This window comes from Anastrepha ludens, chromosome 3, assembly GCF_028408465.1.
Source record: "Anastrepha ludens isolate Willacy chromosome 3, idAnaLude1.1, whole genome shotgun sequence".
NCBI lineage: Eukaryota > Metazoa > Arthropoda > Insecta > Diptera > Tephritidae > Anastrepha > Anastrepha ludens.
Window position 1 is genome coordinate 30,990,033 of NC_071499.1, and position 23,904 is coordinate 31,013,936.

The 23,904-nt window shown below is 33.0% G+C and overlaps 1 protein-coding gene across 2 annotated transcripts in view; it reads left to right on the forward strand.

The window, feature by feature from the left end:
* The window catches only part of LOC128857302 (solute carrier family 41 member 1), a 109,952-nt gene that overhangs the window by 62,961 nt on the left and 23,087 nt on the right, over positions 1 to 23,904 (forward strand). The window contains exon 2 of one of the 2 annotated variants that reach the window (XM_054093000.1): positions 21,299 to 22,989. The exons of the other annotated variant lie outside the window; for it this stretch is intronic. Coding sequence (XP_053948975.1) covers positions 22,482 to 22,989 — 508 coding nt within the window. The 5' untranslated portion in view covers positions 21,299 to 22,481. The remainder of the gene's footprint in view (positions 1 to 21,298; positions 22,990 to 23,904) is intronic. 2 annotated transcript variants of the gene reach the window in all.

A 23,904-nucleotide genomic window follows, 5' to 3' on the forward strand; every position in this document is an offset into this window, starting at 1 on the left:
CGAAGCAGGCAGTCATTAAATGGATATCGAAGTTCTCTATTGCTGATTACTATGTATTCTTTCCCCACCTCAGATTTTTCCTGCAAGGTATTTAGTGCAAGATTAGAAAGAACATTGAAAAATTGTAACAGAACAGAAAATTGTATTTACTTGAAAGAGCGAAATAGCATTTTTGTATGAAATTAATGAAAGTGTTCCCAGTGGAACCATTGAGAAAGAGTAATTGAATTTCTTACAAGGCCCCAGTAAAATGTGTTAGGTTCGTCGGAAAGACGCTGCAAGACGAAGCAGGCAGTCATTAAATGGATATCGAAGTTCTCTATTGCTGATTACTATGTATTCTTTCCCCACCTCAGATTTTTCCTGCAAGGTATTTAGTGCAAGATTAGAAAGAACATTGAAAAATTGTAACAGAACAGAAAAATGTATTTACTTGAAAGAGCGTTTGTCGGCCGGTTTTTTTTTTTTTGCACCGTAGGTAACCTGGGGTGTGTGAATTTACACAAAGGAAGGAATATAATGAACATACAAAAAAAATAAAAAAAACTTACCCATATCATTACAATAATTGTAACAAATTGAAGCCAATCAAACAAAAACTAACTAATAAACTGCATTACGGAAATTTTGTATAAGAAATATATAGATAATTATTCGAATAATAATTTCTATTTTGTTGTACTAGCCTAGCAATAAAATACGTTAGTAAACATTTCCGCATTTATGTATGTATGTATGTATGAATGTATGTATGTGCAATCAATAAACCCTTTCAGATATGCACCAACTGGCGGTAAATTATTTTGAAGCCGCTGTACGCACACACACACTCGCATAAAATTATGTGCATTTATGCAAGCACTCAATCAAGTCCTCCACCAGCATTATACATATGTATGTATGTATGTATGCATGTATGTGTGTATGCACGAGTACATATACTCAGGTGTTGTTGACACACATCTATTGCGCTAGTTGTTGCTTTGCCTTAATTTTTACGCTTCCTCTGGGTTACAGCGCCACGTGCATAGTAAACAATTGAATTGTTGAATCTGTTGTTGTTGCTAATTATTATGTGTGTTTTGGGAAGTGACTAATATAAAAAACTAAACTAAATAAGTCACCTAATTGAGTATAAACTAAATGACAGGCCGTGAAGTAGAAAAAAAATGCGATAGAAGAAAAAAAAGCAAACAAACAAAAAACAGCTTAATGCAGTTGACCGAATTCAGTTTTTTATCACCACATAGCTAATTTGGTTTACATTGACTATTTACTAAACGATTAGCAATAGTTTAATATAGACATTAATAAATTTATAGCCAGTGCCAATGAACTTGACTTGAGGTTTGTCCACCAGTGGTAATTACTAATAATTTACGTATTTAATGTTTTTTATAACTTAGTTTTTTTTTAGCTTAACTTTGTGAAAAATATGAAAAAGTTAATAATAACCAATTAACTTTTGATATACAAATTTAAAGTTACTATAACAACTATTGGTTTTTTCTCATTCAACCACTAAAGTGAGCCGATAAACTGCTCCTAAATTTGAAGTGCCCTTTAACTGTTTTATTATTATTATTATTATTATTATTATTAAATTTGTATAATAACAAGTTATACAAATATAAGAAGGCAGCAGCACTAGCAGCATGGGCCATCGGTTTTTTTATCAACTGCTTAGCAAAAATAAATTTCATACCTGTTAGTAGTTCCAGGAGATAGGAACATAGAGGGAAATGAAATTGCTGATGAGCTTGCCAGGAAGGGGACTGAATTGGCCTCAGAGACCTCCTACCCCCGTCATCGGCATCCTCCTGACAGTTGTTAAAGGGGAACTGCACAAATTATCTCTCAAGAAAGCGCAGAAAAGATGAAGCTCCATTTCTTCATGTGCTATTTCGAAAACCCTTGGCCCCAGTACAATATACGGAGAACTCAGAAAGTCCTTTGGACTACTCGCCATTCAATTTCCAGACTCGTAGCTGTGTTTACCGGTCACTGGACGATCGGTACGCGGAAAAGCTAGGTTTACCATTTAACCCCCCTTGCAGAAGCTGTGGGGACTTTTCAGAGAAGGAGACTGTTGACCACTTTCTCTGTAAATGTCCGGGTTTGTCAGCTAGACGACTAAGGTCACTGGGTGCTCCTTTCTTCGACAGCTTGGGACAGTGTGCCAACCTAAATACCATCAATTTTCTCCATTATATCAACAGCTCTGGCTGGCTGTAGATATCTGCCTGTTGGAGGTCTCATAATAGCATCAAAACGGCGCTTTAGTGCTACTTGAGGAATGTCGGGCCAGCACTTCAACCATTTCACCAACCTAGTGGTTCCGAAACTCCAGCAAGGCTCTTGTAAAAATTTATTATTTTGTTTAGCTGTTTTTAAGGGTAGTAATGTTGGTGAGCAAATGAATGAGATGGGTGAAAGGTCCCGAGCCTAACAAAGAAAATACGTTTTTTTCGTTCAAAATTAGCTTTATTTGTCAACGTAATTTCCATCAAGAACAACGTCAATCATTCCAGCGTCGCTTTAACATTTCAATACCACTTTTTGTATAGCGATTTACCTTTTGCCTCAAAATAGGCCTCAATTTCAGCGATAACTTCTTCATTCGAGCGAAATTTCTTACCGGCGAGCATTTTTTAGGTCTGCGAACAGCCAGTAGTGTCTGGAAGCCAAATCTGGCGAATACGGTGGACGTGGGAGCAATTCGAAGTTGAATTCATGTAGTTTTCCCATTGTTTTGATTGACTTCTGACACGGTGCGTTGTCTTGATGAAACATTTCTTTTTTTTTTTAGTTTTTTCAACGTTCTTGTTTTTGCTCAACAGTGAGCAAACGCGGCACCCACTTTGAACAGAGCTTTCTCATAGTCAATTACCCATATCGCTAACTCACGCAACTTTACTACTCCATCATTCAAAACGATTTTGGGAATTTTTTGATGTTTTAATTTGGACGTCGACTAAAATGCATCATCGGTATCTCTTGAAGTCAACAAACTATCGTTTTATTGTTGTTTCTGATAGAGCGGAGTCCATCTCTCTTCTCGAAATTCTCTTTGATCCATTGTTTTAAAAATAACAAAAGTGGCATCACTCTTAACGCAATAACTCACGAACTAGTGAATAGAATAGCATGAAATTTTAACAGCTGTTTCAAAGGTTAGTACTAACTGATAAAGGGGTTGAAGATCTCACCTAATTGTGAGAGAACTTCTTACGCTAGCAAAGTCGCAACTCATCATATTAATAGCGGTCAAGGTGAATCTATTCAAGGTGATAGCAGTAGAAAAAAAAGTTACGTGTATTTTACTTTTGCTCTTTGGGCTCAGTTATCAAAATATGATTATTATTTCCAAGGCAAATTCTTCTTCTTGATTGGCACGATAACCGCTTAAGCGATTTGGCCCAAGCGAATTGGGTAATAAATAATAAAGACACGTAAATAATCGAGTAAATCGAGTGTCGCGTTAAATTGTTCGAAGTAAATTTGTAATATTATTAGTAAAATTATTAACTTCTGCAATTATTATTTGCACATTACTTATTTAACATTTGGGATAGATCAGTGGCGAATGTATGAGAAGTGTACAATTTGGGTATTTGAAAAAACTCATTTTTCCTTCCATTCCTTTCGCGCACAACACAGGTGGAGATTTCCCATTAAAAAAATCGTTCGCCTCTTTTTGTTTGTTCCATTCAGTTGTGAGTTACAGGGTATTAACAATGCAAGATTCTGTGGATAATCGCGATTTTCAAATTAGGCAAGGTACGAATTATACAGAAAGAAAACAAATTAGTAAATGATAGGAAAAACGTGCGGCGTTTTGAAACATGAAAAACATTTTTGTTTTTAATATTTCGGTAGACATATTCCTTAAAAAAATGTATAAAAAAGTTCAACCTTTTAACGAAAATTAAAAAAAATATTAGTTGAACTTAAAAAAAAATTTACAAAAAAATTAAATTAATTTAAATTTTAAATTAAATTTTTTGCGATTTTATGTTTGGAAAATTTTGATAAAATTAATGAAATCTTAAAAAGCATTAAAGATATATAACTTTAAAAACTTGTATTAAAATTTTCAATATTAAATAAATCCCAAACTTACTAATTTCTTTTTTCATTTTTTCAGTTCACAAAAAAAATTTTTTTGAAGTTGAAAAAAAGTTAAATTAATTTAAATTAGACTTTTTGCGAATTTTTATTTTTGGAAAAATGTTCATAAATTTAATGAAATCCTAAAAAGAATTAAAGTTATTTCACTTTAAATTAAAATTTTCAATGTTTCTGAGATTTATGAATTAATATATTCTTTTTTTTTTAATTAAAAAAAAAATTAAATTAATTTAAATTACATTTTTTGGGAATTTTAATTTTTGGAAAAATGTTGATAAATTTAATGAAATCATAAAAATAATTAAAGATATTTCACTTTAACAAACTTTATGTTAAAATTTTCAGTTTATTCATTAAGTTGAAATCTTTTCTTTGAGATTTTTTATAAAAAAAGTTTAACTTAAAAAAATGTTATAAAAAACTTCAGTTATGAATTGCAGGTTATTAACAATGGAAGTCAACAAAGAGAAAATTCGGTATATTTTACAGCTTTTCTTTTTAATAAAGGCGAAAATGCAAGCCAAATCGCTGAAATGTTGAATGCGATGTAGGCATTTTTGATGTTAAAGGAAATGTCAGTAAAATTACAGAAATAGTCCAAGTTGACCGGCATGTTAGTAGTTATAGCATCGCCCATAAAACAGTTTTAAGCCATTTGAGCAAAAATTTTACGCAAAAATAATAGATTTATTTTTCTTTAACCAATATTTCTTTTTTTTTGTTTTTTATTTGCTTTGTTTTTTACTTATTATTATTTTGAATGAACACTATTACATATTTTGACTTTAAAAAACAATGTGAACAATAAAATAAGTAAGCAAAGTACAAATTTTTGGCACTTTCGATTAGATACGGCTTGATAGTGGTACTACCCAAAAAAATCCAATTGTCGGGAAAAATCTAGTACTACTTCAAAAACATATTGCATTGATCTTCTCTCCTATAATCAATACCCCCAAAGAGCTATCTCGTTTGGGTATCAGTTGTCTGCAGTAGGCACTTTCATACCAGGTTTCATGTTAAAGTTTGATGTACCTTCTGGAAATTTCACTATCTCTTAAATTCACTCCCATCACCTTTCTAGTGGCATAAATAGGTCTGTTCATGTAAAAATGATCCTTGCCAGTAACTTAATATCCTAGAATTCGCTCTCAAAGAGAAAAATATGATGAAAAGTACATGAACGCAAAACCAGTAAGAATTTGTAAGTTTTACGAGCAACTGAGTAAATTTTTAGCGGGTATATAGCGCTCTGAGCACCAATGGATTTAACTTGCAGATCCACGAGAAGTAAGTGCAGAATGACGTGGAGGGCAGCAGTGGGGCATGTTCTATAAGCACCAGTGATGCGCACACATGCAGTTCTCTGCACTCTATCTAGTTTATTGGTGTTCTAGCCCTTCTGAAAAGCTACCCAGCAACTTTGCAAGTTTTTTGGAGTTCATGTACACCAAAACTTGATAGTTTGTAAAAATTGTTACAAGTTATTTGATTCTTGAACAGACCTAATGTCTTGTTTATCCTATTCTGAGACAACCACCTAAACCTAATCTAATTTAATAAAAAAAATAAAAATATAAGGAGTGCGCTTGAGCAAACTATTGTAATATATTTACCTTTTTTAACTAGAATTTTATTACCGCCACTGTATGCTTCCATATATATGATTGCCATGCAGATCATAATCTTACCACAATTTTTGCGATATAGGTATACCTTCTGTATATTATTTACATTTGAACGTAAATTTTGGCATTTGATTTGTTTTATCAGCTTGCCTTAAGCGTGCGCCTATAAATATGATACCATATAAATTTAACATGCCTTTGTTAATTTAACTGATTATAACATCGATGCGTAAATGCAACCATACAGTACGTACATACATATGTTTAATAAATTTCTTTGCTAGCTCTTAGCATCGACTTTCGAACAAAATTTATTGTTCTGCCTCCCAACGCAAATTAGATTTGTATAGCCGCTCCATGCAAGCGTGTATGTGTGTGTATGACATATGGGCATACATATGTATGTATGTGAACCTTATGTGTATACCATGTTGTACTGTGTATTTTAACCAAGTGTTAATTAAATAAAATTCTTGGTACAAAAATAACTTAAGTGCTAAGTTGCCGCAGTTCAGTAGCGTGAGAAATGGCAAAGTAAATTTATTGGCACAATAAAAATGATTTAGATTTTCACCACAAAGATTTTTCCCCAATAAACCAAATTATGCTTATGTGATTAAACACAGTAACATTTTGATTGAGTAATAAAATCCCATTATCAAAGACTATTAAACTAAAATAAGTGTATAGAATTGGGTTTATTTTCAACCTGATTTCAGGTACTTTTCTTTGATTTTTCATTCATTTGCAAGACAGGAAATGTTTAAGTCAATAAAAAGGCTAATCTCATTTATAACTGATTAACTGATAGTGAAGGCCACAATCGCACTCTAATCGGAGTGCTCAGTGGCGCAATTAACAAAAGCAGCGGTTGTAGGATTTTTTGGGGTGCAGATGCCCTCAAATTTCGCGTGGTAACTCGATACAGAGCACGCAATTACCAAAAAAAGTTATGACTATATATTTTCGGGGAATCTACTAAATTATAGATTCTGGCTACTCTTACAAAAAAAGTGAATGCGAAGAAGAGCACAGAGAGTTCGATTTATACACCTATACCTACTCAAACTGTATGCATAGCTAATACTTGGGCTGACTAGTTGATGAAACGCATACGGAAAAAGAGTTCTGTTGGAACCCTAGTTCAAAATGCCTGAAATTGCATCAGAAACGATCTCCAAATTGTACTATCTGGAGAAGTGTACAGAAAAGCTCGAGGGAATGAGCACCACACAATTTCTATCTGGCTTAAATAAATAACGCTTTTTGCGTGGCGCCCTTTTCTCCAGAAGTCCCTTGCGGTGATCATCACAAGTCCGTGGAGATTTATCTAAAATCAATCGGACAAGAAAAATTAGTTTTATTAATAGTTTATCTTGTCCCTTATCGACGCTTTTTTTCAAAATTAACAATATGGCGGCCGCAGAAAATATTTTTCAGATTTTCGAGAGAAAAACCGACAATTAATTGTTTAAAAAAAATTTAAGTTTTTGAAATAAAATCCTTCGATCAGGCACACGTTTTTTATGTTTTTCAAAGCAGTATAAGTTTTATTGAAATCTACCAAACGGTTTTTAGGTTACAGTGATCACGAGTTCAAAAAACATACTTTTGAGAAAAACGTATTTAAAGTTTTGCTATCGATTTATGTATAGTTATGCGAATTATTTAATTACTTATGTACACTGTGTCATCTATTCCTGGGTATGGTAATATGAATTTGCTGTTGCCTACGTAGCATTCTACCTTCTCGAGTGTTATCGTTAGCGGGCTTATCTGCCACTTTCATAGTGCAGCTGCTGTTAGCTACTTTCTCTTGAATGCTCCGGATTGCCCGAGCGCCCTTTATTAATTGTTGAATAAGCCGAAAAGTATTTGTCAGATTCACTTCAAACTTTCACACAATATTTCTAAGATATCATACTTTAAGAAGATGCAAAAAAACTTAAATTTTTTGAAAATTCTGACTATCCTCAACCCCCTAAATTTAAGTAGTTTTCCTCAAATTAAATTTACAATACATAAGTTTGCGGGTCATGTTTGAAATTTTATAAAAGATAATTTATAAGGCGCAGTTGGTGTCGCAGATGCGCATACTAGCAAAAATGCTCTTCAACACTTAATGTAAAAGTATAGCATACGTGGCGGTAAAGCGAGATCCAGTAAAATACCCCAAATGAGCGAACTCTGCCCTAACTTCTATACAAACTAATTTATTTGACTGTATTGTACATTCTGACAAATGTACTCGTAATTGAACGTGCAGCCAATTGAACACTTAATTTTACTCGTGCACGTACATATGTTTCCATTTTTATTGCCACATTTAAATTAACCTGCATCGAAGCTTAATTAAAATTTGTTAAAATAAACTTAGCTAAACTCGTTTGCCTGTACATCAAATAGAGCAACACACCACCTGAAATTACACATACAAGTAGTCGTCCATACAGATACGGTAGATATTATCAGTCACAATTTCTGCTTCGAATGTTCATATCTTATGAGAAATACGTCGTTTTAAGGCGTTTTACAGATAGTTCAAAGAAGAATTTGATATTTGATGAATGACGATTATTTGAACAAAAATAATGTTAATATCGTTCCGCAAGCACCGTATTCGCCTGATATGGCTTGTGACTTTTTCCTGTTTCCCAAGCTCAAGTTGCCGCTCCGTGGAAAACATTTTGAGACAATTGAAGTCATAAAAGAGAATTCGAAGAACACACTCGAGCTTGACTTGTTTACAGTAGTACAGAAAATAAACTATGTGACATATCACGCTGAAATTTGCCATGTAAGCTTATAACAGTCCTACCAAAAAACAAAAAATTTATTTTTGCCATATGTCATTCGCGGACCGTTTTATTGATAACGTCTCGTTCATATATAATTGAGCAGAAGGTATATGTACACCCAGATCTATATGTACTAATATATTGTTGCGTTGCACCTCAGGGATTAAGTGTGCGCTTACTGTGCTGCTGGAGGTTAGATGGCACAGCGGACCTTTTCTTTCCCTTTTCAATTATGGTCCAAAAAAATTCAAATGCATTGTCAGTGATTTCAAAGTCTTGTATGAATACTTAAGTGCTCATTTCTTTAAAAAGTTTTGCGAACAGCCAGCCACTACCCCTCTGACAGCGGCTACTCTGCTTGCAAAACTTGATAATTTCAAAAATAACATGTACGAGCATTGACAGCTGTCGGTGATGCCGTGATGATAACTACATATTTATGTATATAAGTAACTTTAGTAAGAAAAAAATTAATTATTTATTCTACACATAAAATATTCGATTAGATTAATCAGTCTCTTGTGATAATAAATTAATAAATATTTGATTTATTAGCACACATATATACATATAGATATATATATATATATTCACAAGTACGTAGGCGTAGGCACTTAGGTTCAGTGTATCAGGGTAATAACACTGAGCAACAAATGAGGAAAATTTGCTACCCCACTACAAATTTTCTCTTATGTTATTCCAGCTCCAAGCAGCGAAAATTAAAAAAAAAAATACCAGTCTAACGGTTAGACGCGATAGAAGTGAAACCTTCCGTAAAACCAACTGAGAGAGAATGGGACGAAAGCAGCATTAGGAGCGGGATAATTATAGGTTCATTATAATATTGCTATAAAGTTCAGATTTTATTTTCTTCATTTTATTATTATTCATCCTCAATGTTTTCAATTTCAACAAATGATACGAGTGGGCTTATGATAGCTAAAATATGATACAAATGCTTTGGTTTCGATGTTGTCAACATATCTTTGAAATACCGCGTCAATTGTTGTTTTTGATCGTGTTGTCGATTCAGTGCGATTGTTACACATTTTTAAATTGAATGTTGTATTGAGAAAGTCAATTAAAGGAACCGCTGTGTCCAATGCAAAATTTACGTTAAAATCGCTACTTAAAATCATTGGAACTTTATCGTAATCTCTTCTAAGTATCCGCGATACTTCTGGTGTGTACTTTATTAAATTTTCGTGAATGAATTCCGTGATGCTATTTATTGATTGATTCAGTGAAATATAAATTGCCACAATTAAAACTGTTTTTCCATTGCTCAATCTGGTTTATAGTTTTATTTTATTTTTGTTTTTTTTCTGTCGATATTCACGACCTTTTTCTGCATTATTTTTCGGCATAATTGCGGTAAATATTTAAAAATGAATGCTATTATGAGCGGAGTAACGCGTATAATACACAGACGTACTAACATACACGCAAACATTCGTAGGACGCTTGGTTTGAATTTTTTATACATATGTATGTATGCTATACTATGGCCTAGCCTATGTACGTACATACATATTTGTGTTCTGAACTTCCAGCAAAACAATGCTTATTAATATACACATATGCATCTACATACAACCGCACACACAGGCCACTCACTTTATTCCTGTAAATGCGTATGTCGTCCAAAGCTAAAATTCTATGCCTAGCGACTACAAGAACAAAATGCATTAATAGGCGCAGGCGTAGCGGCCATCATCCTAGTTGCCATAGCGCTGAACAGTCGCGGCGGCGCCGAACAGTTTCAACTATTGTACTGTGCAACAAAAACTCATCATCAAAAAATTGATTTATAAATTCGAGCTCATAGTTCTAAGAGCAAGTACTTTCATTCATAAAACGAGCCGCCCATATGCTAATTTTCTCGACAATTCGAAAATAGTCAATATTGGAATATTTCGCGTAGAATTATTTGCCAATATTCAATTTTTGTCAAGTCGAGTGCCCGCGGCTCCGTAAATATGTTTGCACCCATATATGTATGTAAATATATGTTTCTAAATGCTCGACAACCGCAGCTGCCTGTTCAAGGTTACTGTACATTAGGCCGGGTCGATTTGTGGGGAGGCAAAAAAATCGCCCATTGCTCTGTGAAAATCATATTCTAGGGATCAGAATAAGAAATTTTGCCGAAGGAACCATACCTCTAAAACGATTTCTGATGTCCCCCAATATGGGTCGTACTTTTTAGTTTCTTTTCTATAACTCACTTAAATTAATTTTTTCATTTACATATGTTCTGACTAAATAAATTTCTTAAGAGAAAAAATAGATAATATTATAAATAAATAAAAATAAAGAAAAAACATAGCCATTTAGCTGATTTTTTCATGTAAAGGCCAAAAATGGTGATATTTTGAAATTGGGGGACATCAGAATTCGTTTTAGAGGTATGGTTCCTTCGGCAAAGTTTCTTATTTTGATCCCTAGAATACGATTTTCATAGAGCAATGAGCGATTTTTAAATCGACCCGCCCTACTGTACATGCAATGCTGTGCCTATGAATGCGCGCTGGATTTCTTGAGAAATTTTACCGTATGTTTTGCTGTGTTATACATATATCCGCATATATAAATACATACATATATAAATTCACAAATTTAAATTTGCTTATGCCATCCTTCTGTGTGCCTGGTAATGAAGCATTTTCTATACATACATATATATACGTATATCTTTTTCTTCTTCTTTTTGGTGTCGCTTTTTCGTTTCATCGAGTCTCAAATCACTCCCAACGATTCTAAAGAAGTTTTCACTTCAAAAAGAACATTTTTCCTTAGTAGTTTTTTTTTAATTTTTTCTACTTTTTAAGTAGTCAGTCCAATGTACCTGTATATTATATGTATGTATATCTGCAAATATGTACGCCAATTAAACATTTTAATTGCTGACTTTTCGTTAATTATTGTCATCATCCGTACTGGTATTTATGTATGTATATAGACACCTTCTAGCTGTTTATGTATGTATGTATACACATATTTGCGCCAAAGCTGACAATTATACCGACAGAAGTTATCTGCTTGAGATAAACTAATTTCCATTGGCGTAATTAGCATGCATATATACCCATATATGCCTGCAGTTGACACTTAGCGTAATAAAATAATAATTTACAATATAACTGATAACAATGATAGCTTTAATAGCAATAAAAGAATATCTTGTATTATAAACGGTTGAGCGCCTGAAAGCTGAAAACAATTAAGTGTCGCTATTGTTCTCCAATATTTGGAATCGTTCTGTAGCAAATAGCAACTTAAAAGGTGGTAAAGTAAAAAAAATAATTATATGTAAGCACAACTGCTAGCTAAGTATGACTAGATAAGCAAAGCGATGCAAGCATTCAAATAAATGTCTTGGCAGCAATGTAGTGTAGTGAAATGTTACTCATACGCCATGTTGAAACATAACGAAATTTTGTAATGACTGTAAGCTTAAGGGGGTATTCTAGTGTAGAGGCATGAATTTCGCTCGGTTTTTGAAGCGCTGTATAAAGGAAACAAACAATAATTTTACTATGCATTTTTTTACCATTTGTTTATTGATTATAAATTCTTACATTAAAAACTAACCAAGAACAAAAACTAAAATTCACAAAATTATGCGTAGTCAAAGTAGAGGGTCCAAAAAAGAGGGTGTCCTGGCGTGCATGAATGCAACCCTTCTGGTGATCTGAAAAATAAAAACCAAATGGATTCTTAATTATTATAGATTCCATTATCGAATGAGCCTTATACAAGTTAATTCACAATATGGCGGCTGTTTGAAAAAAAAACATTTGTTTTTGCATATTTTTCCAACAATTCCGATTTTTTTGTTTAAATACTAAATGAAAAGTTATAGTTTCGAGCTAAGGTCATCCGATGAAGGTCTGTACGAAGAACATCCTCCCCAAATTTGAAGTAAATCGATTCATTAAAACTCGAGATATCTTTATCGCCGGCTCGAAAAAAGAAGTTTTGAGAAAAAGACAGATTGGAACCGATGTCATGTCACCAAACTCATGAAATTAAAGGAATTTTAAAAAGTCCTCTTACTGGCATATTCTTAAATGCCTGAAGTTTGCAAATATTCAAAAACAAAAAATTCGATTTTTTGTTTTCAAAATTCTACACTAGAATAGCCCCTTAAAGCTCTAAAGGCATATTTAATTTACTAATTATTCAAAGTTTTAGCTTACGAATAGACTTAAAACATTATTTCCACACTTTTCTGCAACACATCATCGTTTAATAATCCAAAAGCAGCACATTTTTTTTTTTGTAATATCATTTAAGGCAATTTTTGGCACTCATATCGATATCTATAACTATGGTTTTTCAGTTGAGAATGGCAAACTGTGTTGACATTTTTGTTCAGTGAAGTTTTCTCAAGTCATCATGAATCGTTTAACTTCAGAACAATGCTTCCAAATGTGGAAATTTACTTTGCAAAACATAAGTAAATGAATCTGCCGCGAAGTTTATAGAGCGAAGTTTTGAAGAAGACGTCGAAATGTTGATTCGTCGTCGTGCTCAACTTGTTAGTCTTTGTCCTTCGACTATGTGGAAAATTTTACCTTAGGATCTTGGCTTACGTGCCTATGAAATACAGTTCGTGCTTTACTTAAGTTTTTGACCATCTGAAGTTCTCTTACCAATTACCATCGAACTCCATTATTTTTTTTTTTGGCACTTTTTCTCAGTAGCTCATTAGCACCTTTTTTACCGCTCAAGGTGGTTAGGAAAAATATTCTACTCTCGATATACAAGTTTCATGTAAGATTTAAAAGTGCATTATTTTTATCTGACCCTGAATTAAGGACTTATTATTATTATTTCTATTATTGTTATTCTGTCTTTTGCCAATTGGCAGATATCAGCTAATGACAGTCTTCCTCTGTTCACATATTTTACATTGCCTTATGGCAAACACTATTTCAAGCACATGTGCACTTCACTATCTACGATCTTCCTGCTATAATTTAAGAGGAAATCCACGTAAGTGTGGGAAGGTTTGCACTGAGATGCTCTGAGTAAGAACCAGGGACGCATTTTGGCGCAATTTAATGTAGTAGGCGAATGATGGTTATGTTATTCCGATAGGCAGATATTTTTTATGAGGAGTGTTTTTATGGCAGAAATACACTCGGAGGTTTGACATTGCCTGCCGAAGGCAATTTTGGTGTTTCACGAAGATTCGAACCAACGTTCCCCGAATTCCGAATGATAGGCACGCACCAACCCATTCGGCTACGGCGGCCGCCGTAGGCTTCCTATATTTGTGCACTAGGACAATGACCTATATATATGTGTGTGTGTACTACATACAGATAAATATCCAAAGAACTACTTTTATTGTACATACTCGCATAATGGCAGTAATTCTCTTCAAAAATCTATTGCATAGCCGTAAGGCAGATAGTCTCGTATGATGATCGTTTCGTAACGTTGAGGAATAACAAACATATAATATATATATACGGAGATTCGAACCTACGTACTCAAAATGGTAGTCACGCGACCACTCTATAGGTTTCGTAATTAAATTTGTTCATCAGTCTCAAGGCGGATCACAAAGGGAATATATTCGAAGAATTATAGACTGCCTTCGATAGGAGTAGTTAGTAACCAATGAGGCCTGCTTCAGCCTCTCTTCTTATTTTGGGTTTCCTCCTAATCAGCTTAAAATGAATTGAGTATTTCAGATGCTTTGCTTTATATTATTTGGCTTAGATTTGTGTCTCAAAGCAAGGAATATAATTTACTTCGTTTTCTATGAACTGTTTCGAAATGAGTACTTAATCCACAGAGCCAATTTATTTAAAAAAGTGGTTATGTTATTTTCAGATTTATTGTGTTAGAATTACCACTTCACCTACTTTTATGGAACAACATCACAAACTGGAGCAGAAGCATTGAAAGCCATTAGTTTCAGTCATTTATTATTATTTCTTTTTAAATATTATAATTCAGCTTATAAAAATGGCTTTTAATGAGGAACAGCAACTTTGTTAAACATAAAATTACGTTATCTTCCGGTTTTTTTGCGACTTTAAATTATACTCGTATATTCGCATGCATAAAACGTTCTCACTTTCAATTTCAAATCATTTTTCTCTACACACTTTTTAATGTCAAATTAATTTGATACGAGGGTAGTTATTTATATTCCTATCCTTGAGCACTTCTAGTGTTGGCAGCCGCCATTTGCCAGTTCCGTTGGAAAGTTTGCCATATTTTACCATAAATACACTCAGAACGTTTTGATGTGTGAGCCATACTAGTGTTGTTTATAGTGGCTTTAAACACTCATTTCGATTTAAAAAAAGTTAAATTAAACGGTGAACATTTTCGTGCGATTGATTACACAATTTTCGATGTGGATTAAAGTGGCAAGAATGTACCGATGAACTAAAATCATTATAAAGCGAACAGACACCATTCGTTAGCACCTTAAAAACCCGGCGATTGCTGATCGCTCACCGACGAATACCGTAAATGTCGTCCAAAATGAGTTGTTGTGCCTGAAAATGTCGCCACTGTGCACAAAATGGTTGATCGCCAAGATCGCCATACCACATGCAGTTAGATTGAGGTATACCTACTTGGGCATTAGAATGACAAACATCAATAAAATCTGAGCCAATAAAAATGAGCCAAATCCAACAAAATTGTCTAATTTTTCATGGTTACAACCAGTTGTTTGACACAAATATTTATAGAAATTATCAAAAAGAACAAAAAGGAATGAATCATCTTTCACCAACATCTTTTAAAAAGATTTTTAACAGTTCAAAGTAGCGAATTGATGGGCTATTCACCGTACAGTTCTAATTTGGCACGACTGACTTCTTTTTTTTTTTTTTGCAAGAACAAACTACGATTTTCGACGCCAAAAGAAGCGCTTAAGGGGTTCTGGTGGTCTAGAGCTCGAAAATCTAGGTTATTTTCAGGAACCTTTTTTTACAATAAAAAAAATTAAAAACGAGATTTAAATTTTTAGGCCTTTTATTTAACTTCTTTCATATACAAAAACAATTTTTTTTTTAATTCTAATAATTTAAAAAATGGTCCTCCCAAATTGTGGTATTGTCCATTTTGGCTCTTCTATTTATCTGAAGCACAAAAACAAAAAAAAATATTAATCAATATAACTGTAGCTAGGTCACGCTACTAGAATAAAAAAAATTGACAAAATGGCGCGGTTTTGAATTTTATACCCAAAAAATCGAGCTTTTCAGTTTTTTAATCAAACAAATACGAAGTAATTGAAATAATAATATGATTCTAGTACGGGTGATAGCCATTGATATTGTGAACAACATATTAAAATTTCAGACGATTTGTTTGATTAGCTTTTTTTTTTTGACAACACCAGGCCGCAAAAAGTCGTTTCGAGATGATGAGTTTAGAATTTGAAGTACAGGAGCGTGCGGACCGCTCTCTACCTAGTTAATGGACTGTACATGCTATAATATTGGGAATTTCCGCGTGAAAATTTCACGGTATATTCTTAAGATACTATACTTTCAAAATATCGAATCAACAAAAAATCGATTTTTAGAAATTTATACCGGGCACCTTAAGCGTTGCATTCAAAATGCATATTTCAGAGTTGTCTCAATCGTACCCGGACGAAGTGTTTCGAAAATTGTTTCAAACGACTGCAAAGGGGTATTGATCATCATGGAGAAGATTTTGAAAAGCAATGAAACCATTTTCCACCACCACTGTTAATTTTTCCATTGTTAGGCCAGAAATATAAAATGAAGGTCAGAAATGAAATGCAAACAGGTTTTAGTGCAACTGATTTCATTAAAGCTCTCTGCCTGTTGCTATATTCGTTTTTTTCTTTTTAAATTTAAAGCTGTCTCGACCAATTGATTACTTCGTTATAAAGATAGCCAAGCTGTTCTGGTGATTAAATTAACAACATTTAATAAAAACAATGCGGGCAGGTAGCAATTTGCATCTGTGTGTGTATATTTGATGCACATTATTTTCTTGGTATTTTGAAACAGGTCTTTCACAGCGAAACTCCAAACAAACAGTTCGAATGAAAAAAAAAACAAAATAATTGTCAGGCAGAAATGTTTTAAAACAAAGCATTTAAGAAATTGAAAATATTGTGCATAAGAAATCAAAAAGTAAATAAATAAATTTATTTATTATATTTATTAAAATTTCGAGTAAAATTGCAATTAAGGTGCAATTTTTCTGGGGGGTCTTCAACGCTGTTTTTTTCAAATTATTAAAATTAAAATTTTCTTTTTCATTTTTGTATGTAAAAAAAGTTAAATAAAAAGCCTAAAAAATTTATATATCGTTTTTAATTTTTTATTGTAAAAAAAATTACTGAAAATACCCTTAATTTTCGAGCTTTAGACCAACGGGACCCCTTAACGGCAGAACAGCGTGCCGGGTATTTGGTAATTTGATTTATAAACTAAATAAAGACATTTCTGAAGTTATGTATTGACCTCAGGTGATGTCTTCTGGAACTTTTAAATCACTAGTATACCAAAAAACTTACACGTGCCTGGAATTTTGGGTTTGATTTTTATGACTTGAAATAAGAAAAGACTAACTGCATTTCTTGTTCTTGCTTTTCTGTTTTTAGTTAACATAATTTTATATTTTGTTTTACGTCGTATTCATTACTTTTTTTTGCTTAGCTTTATCATCATCATTAAGCTAACGCGCTTGGTAACTTAAGAAATTAGCGAAAATTTCAAGATTCTTCCAACGTACGCAGCGACTAGCTTCAAACATTGGTATGTGTGTATGTAGTTTGACTTATGAACCATAAGTTATGGTGATTGCAACTTTGAAACCAGTTCATTTGGCTAGACCGGTCACATACCTATTAGCATCTTCGTTTTCGACCCATGCACAGACTCAAAGCGTGCGAATCTGCGAAATTTTATTTATTCATATTTGATTAGTTGCGACTGTATTGTGTTAGTGTGTTCACTTTTTTATATGTATGTTTGTATGACGTCACGGCTATAAATACAATACATTTGTTTGAATATGTGACCGGTTCAGCCCTCTGATTTGATCGCCGCCTACTAAGCCAACGGCTTATTCGCTGGCTTTAAGGTTCATAACCCAGATCCAATACGAATAATTTCAATAATGAGGCGGCTTTAAATTAAAGCTTTTCATATTTTAACTAATTCAATGTATGTATTTTACAGTTTACAGTTTGTTTACGAAATAATGCTGCAATATATTGTAGCATCAGTTCAGTTTGCATATTTCTTTTATTTAATACTTTCTTTCACAAATAACAACTTATTTGCATCAATTTATTACTCAGTTCTCAGAATTTCCAGAAAGTTGAAAGCTGCAGTTGCGAGCAAATATTATATGTATATAATCAATGCAGTATTTTGTCAAAACATTTCACAAAATTTATCACTTGAACTCATGCAATATAAAATGGTTTACTAAAACAAGTTAAATAGCTGCTAAAAAATGTATTGTATTTTTACGCAGTGATGAAAGTATGAAGCGATTTTCAATAATGCACATATTTTATATCATTAGAGAGCATTTCTACCAGCACACGAAAGCTGCAAGAATCATAAATACAAATTGCAGTAGTAATTCTTTATGTATTTATAAATATTGCAACTTACATTTCAATAATTTATAAAATAACTCAAAAATTAAACTCTTGAATAAGAAATTCTCTATAGCGTAAGGCTGAGTATATAAAGCAAGTTGGTCTTTTCCAATTGTGGCCATTAACACGTTCTCTGTCCGCTGAGCCATATATGGTTCAGTAAACGTGCGCCTGATAAGCACTGATACGTTCCTGAGCCATATGTGCGTCAGGGGGTTTATGAACCACATGTGTTTCATGAACGTGCAGAAGCAAAAATGTCCCTCTACGCTCATGGACCATATGTGTTTCAGGTAGAAATACCCTACATCCGTTTTTTTTATTATTATTATTACTAAAGCTATCCTATGACTACAAAAAAACAAATTATTCAAAAAACTTGGACTTGTCGGTCAATTTTGCATTTTTGTATTGGGACAGGGAACATGTTAAGTATATCTATTACTTCTGCTTCATTTAGGTTCGCTGCGTTTAGGTTCTCTCCTCCTTTAGTACCGGACATCTTCCTAAGAAGTGCTGTGTATCTTCTTCCTCGTTTAAATTGCAGATTGTGCAAATTTTCTTTTAGCTTAAGTAAACTTCATCTTGCTCTGAAAATTGTTGTAATGTCAGCTAGTCGCATATCTTCTTTAATATATGATCCCCCTTTTGAGTAGTCTAAATGTTTATAATTTCGCGACGCGCTTGACTGTGCTTCTTGGCTTGCCATGTTGATATCTTTTATTTTCATTTTGGTAAGAAGTTGCACACAGCGATCTTGCCATTTTGTAGCGGTGATATTTTTTTCACACTTCAGACCGAACACCATTCCCATGTCGTTCAGATGCTTTAGCCAAAACACATTTTTAATTAAGATGTGTTGTGTTAGTTTGTGTGGGAGTTTTTTGGAATTGCAGTTATTTATAAATGGTTTTCCAGATATACTTCATGTGTAGTTCAAAAGAATAAATGTGGCTATCTTATGAATTAGTTGTAATGCTATTGCATAATTCGTAGTGAACTCGGGTAGTTTGAGGATTCTTTTAATAAATTAACGTTGAAGTTTATTTACTTCATCGAATAAGGCGTACCCCCAAACTTGCCCTGCTTCGGTTTGTATCGCTCTGCATATCGCTTGGAACAACTTCCATTTTGATTTTAATGAAATGAATGGCTTCGCTAAAAAATCGTTCCATATGCAACTAATACTAGCTTTTGCTGAAGTATTTCTGGCTTCTAAGTGCTTGCCGAATGCCATTTTGGCCATTGCCATAAATACAAATAGTAAATAATGAGAAAATTAAACAATTAAGAATAACTAATTTCATATTTCTTATACAAATGAAATAAATATAATTAGAGTGCCTCTACGACTTCATATTATATATTTGTTAAAATTTCCAATGCACATAAAGTCATATATATTCCAAAGTATAAATTAGTTTAAAAAGAAAAAAAAAACATTTGTTTTTTATCAATATCCCCTTTTTTAAATAAATTGTACCCTACATTAATTCCCTTCCAACTCGAAACAGCCTTTTGTGCGGCCATTTACAACACCTAAAGCATGACAAGATTGTGTTTGTAAATCACCGGCTGTAAGGCACTTTACGATGAACGTGTTTTTAAGACTTTACGATAATTTCTAATTTCCAAAAAAACTGCCTTGGCATGGGCAAAACCACTTTTTTATGGCAGGAATGCACTCAGAGTTTTGCCATGGTTTATCGAGAGCGAGTGTCCTACCGAATGGTAGTCTCGTATAAAGTGATACGGCTAGGGAGGCCGCTGAACGTAAACGATAATATTGTACACGTTCAACGCTCTGCTAAAATGGTCACCAACGTAAACGTACGCCCATATCAGCTGACATGATGAACAATGATCTACAATTTACGGAACGGAACGGTGGGGAGATTTTATTTACATGGGACTCTTATTAGTCTCATCGTGTCAGCTGATACGGACGTACGTCTACGTTGGTGAGTGTAAGCACCATAAGCATTGCTTAGGCATTCAAATTTTGACGATAAAAATGTGCAGGGTTCATTAATACTTACAAATGTTTAACATAATCACAAAAAATATTTATTTGATCACTAACTGCACACCATACATATTTAAAAAACTTGTACTTCTTAAAAAATGTATCCTTTAATAAATAAACTTATCTGAATGGGGCGAGCAATTAAACATTTTATTCAACTTTATATAAGAGGACCTCTTTAGTTGTGCATTTTTAAGGTTTACATTTTGCTTTTTTTTTCGAAAAATTAGTGACTAATAGGTCATCTAAAGAGGCTTTGCCAAAAATCCAGAAATATGTGGCTAAAAAAGGAAATTTCATTAGCATACTTAATAATTTGGTCACTGCATGGTGGCTCGTAGTGTTAAGTAGGTTCTTAGAAAATGTATATGTAATCGAGTACACCAATATTTGAGCAGGGTAAGGGCGCTAAACGCGATAACAAAGTAATATAAAACCATTTTTGTTTTTCTAGCTTTTTTGTAAACTTTAAAACAAAATTTTATCATTGCTAGGATTGAGATAAAGGCGATAAGTAAAATAATAGAATAAATAAATAAAAATGTTGTGATTTTTTATGCCATTAATACTATTATTATTATTTATTTATTTTTTTTTTTTTTTGGTTTTTTTTTCTTTGTTTTTTTTTTTTTGTTAACTTAGAGTTGCAGGCAGTTTTTAGTTTTATGTACGCATTATTCGGAACTTTATTCAGTTTCAAATAATTTTTGCAATTTTTTAATAACACTTTCTTCTACAAATACTCTCAGGAACACTTTCCAACGGTCTTTTGATTTCAGCTCAATACAGAAAACTAAACTTTTTTATCGCAAAATATTTTTTTTAAAAGCAAAAGTTTTAAAATCAAAGGTCTTTTAATTTCAACTCAACATGGAAAACTAAACTTTTTTTAATAAAAATTTAAAAACAAAGAACTTCGCAATGCAAAAATATACAAAATGAATTATTTATTTTTGACACATATCCGAAAAACTCAAGAAACGAGTTTTGCCATAGAAAACAAAAAAAAATAAATAAAAGTATAAAAAATGTGCCCGTGAACCAACGTTTCTTTTTTCTGCTTCTGATCTATTTCTTTTAGCCATATCAACGGTCCGGTGACTAAAGCCGAAGGCGCACTTCTGTCTCGCGAACAGAATAGAAGCCAATAAATCAGAAAGTCTTAGCAAACACACACAGGCGTTTCAAATCAATTCAAACACCTTACCAACTACACACTTTCCACTCAACACTTTTTTCACTCGACCACTCGACAATTTTCCGCTCCTTTCTACTAATTCACAACACACGAAAAACCAACAATAACTCAAGCTCCACAAATACAAGAAAGCTCGCAGTAACAGCAGTAAGCAGAAAAGTCAGAAAAAAGGGGAAACCACAGTTAAGTTACAAAAATAGATTTCACCAGATACCAGCGCGCATCAGGCCTTCTGCTACACAATTCCCGATTGCGAATCGTGAAGCTGTCTGTCAACGAAACGCTTCCAGCACGAGACATCCACACAAAATCACCACGAAGATGTAAACCAAATGTCGCCAGAGCCTACCGCTGCACGCACGGATACCTACGCCATATAAATTAAAAAAACAAAAACATTAAACAGTTATAAAATAATTTTGTTATTTTAATTTAAAGTTATAGATAAAAAAATTTTGTTAAAAAAATCTGTGTGATATTATTGTTTTAATTTGTAATTTAGTATTATTGTTTAACTGGTGAAATTATGTAAATTTCTTAATTTAAGAAAAAAAATACCATTAAACAATTTAATTTTTCGAAAAAAATATATAAGATAAATCGCGTGTAATTGGCGCTCCCATTACGTTTTGTACGCTTAAATAAGTTAAGAGATTAGACTTGGTAGATTCCGAATTTCTTAGTCAAATTGAAATTATTTTCCACTTAAAAACAGGGTTTCTGTATAGTAGTTAATTTATTTGAAACTAGTTAAAATAATTCAACGCAGAGCAAGTTATTTTTGTTCACAAGCGTCTAGAGCATTTTTTCCAACTGACTTGTAGTTGTAAAGTGCTTTTAAATTAAGTTACTGATACTTCAAAACTTTATAATTGGATTATATTAATTAATTTTTGTTTTTAAATAATTAAAATGCGGAAATAAGCATACGAAAATGTTAGGAGATTTCACGCCTTGCCTACAAATTGTCACACATTTTAATTATTAAAAACCAAGTAAATACTATTTTATATATTTTTAATTTTTTTAAATAAATAATAATAAAAATAACAAATAAAAACACATTATGCCGTCGCCGAGTAAGAAGCAATCGCAGCCGCATTTGTCTTTGGTGACCAACAACAGCGATGATTACCGTAAATTATCGGATAGTGGATCCATCAATAATGCCTTCCAAGCACCGCCAACCCCACAAACGGCAACAACAGACATCATTGATAGTTCCGATTTCATATCCTCCACAAATACAATCAACACTAATCCCTCAAGTAATGATGATGAGCTAATTTTAAGAAATAATGCCAAAAATGAGTTAAATATTCGCTCGTTGAGCAAAAATAAATCTTACAACCACAACAACAATAACAACAACACAAATGACAACACACCCTACTATATTAGTAACAATGGCGTACCACATGGACACTATCGCTATACATTGCCATTACCGCTGGCAGTGCCATTGCCACAACCCTTACCGCCATCAAAAACACTACTACAACAACAACAATCAGAAAAAGATCCTACTCAACAACAGGATGATAAATTTAGATTATATACAATATATGGAAATGGTGAGTTGAAAAAGCTAACATCAGCAACAACAACAACTACAACAGGACACAAATGAAATGATTTACCCAATATATGAGTACTTTTTCTTTCTGTCCACATATTTATGCAATGAATATTTTCTATTCTTATTAACTACTTATTTATCACTATCTTTTCTCGTAATACTTACTATGCTTCACTTTTTCCTCTATTTTACCCTACTACGCTTCTTTTTCCACCTCTTCTCCTAATATTTATATCTTTCGATAATTTATTTATTGTCTTAATGGTCAATGTGCCAGGTAGAATAGCGTACCCTTTTTATGGTGTCTGCAATGAGGCAATTCACTACTCCCGTGAAACATTTCACACACACACACCAACTCCATGCACAAAAAATTCCAATTCTTGAAGATGTATACCAATTTAATTTAAAAAACAGTGTTCTGAAAATAATAAAAAAAACAAAGGATTGAGAAATTTAAAAAACGCCCTAACCGTCGTGTCTACACACATCAGAATTTTTCCAGTAAAGGCTGTAATTTTTCAAACGTAGGTCAAAATTCATGCAATTGCCGCGAAAAAATAATCATCTTTTTTGTTGGAATGTTTATAATACACCGTACAACAGAGCTTTTCACACACATGGGAAAATCGATATGTGCGCGATGCTATTACGCAACGGTAGTAAATCTGCGTTTTCAGCATAGCTTGAGAATTTCAAAGTTTCAGTTAGGACACAGTATTAAAAAAATATTATATTTCTAAGCTTCAGAATTCAAGCATCGTTTCCAATTTGTAAATTTAGAATGATTGCTAGTTTTGGTCAGTGATTTTCAATCTTCAACATTCTGGAAGAAAATTATGGGGTTAATTCCAAAGAGAAAAGTCATGTAATTGTATCAGTTCGCCTTTAAAACAACTACAAGGTGGCG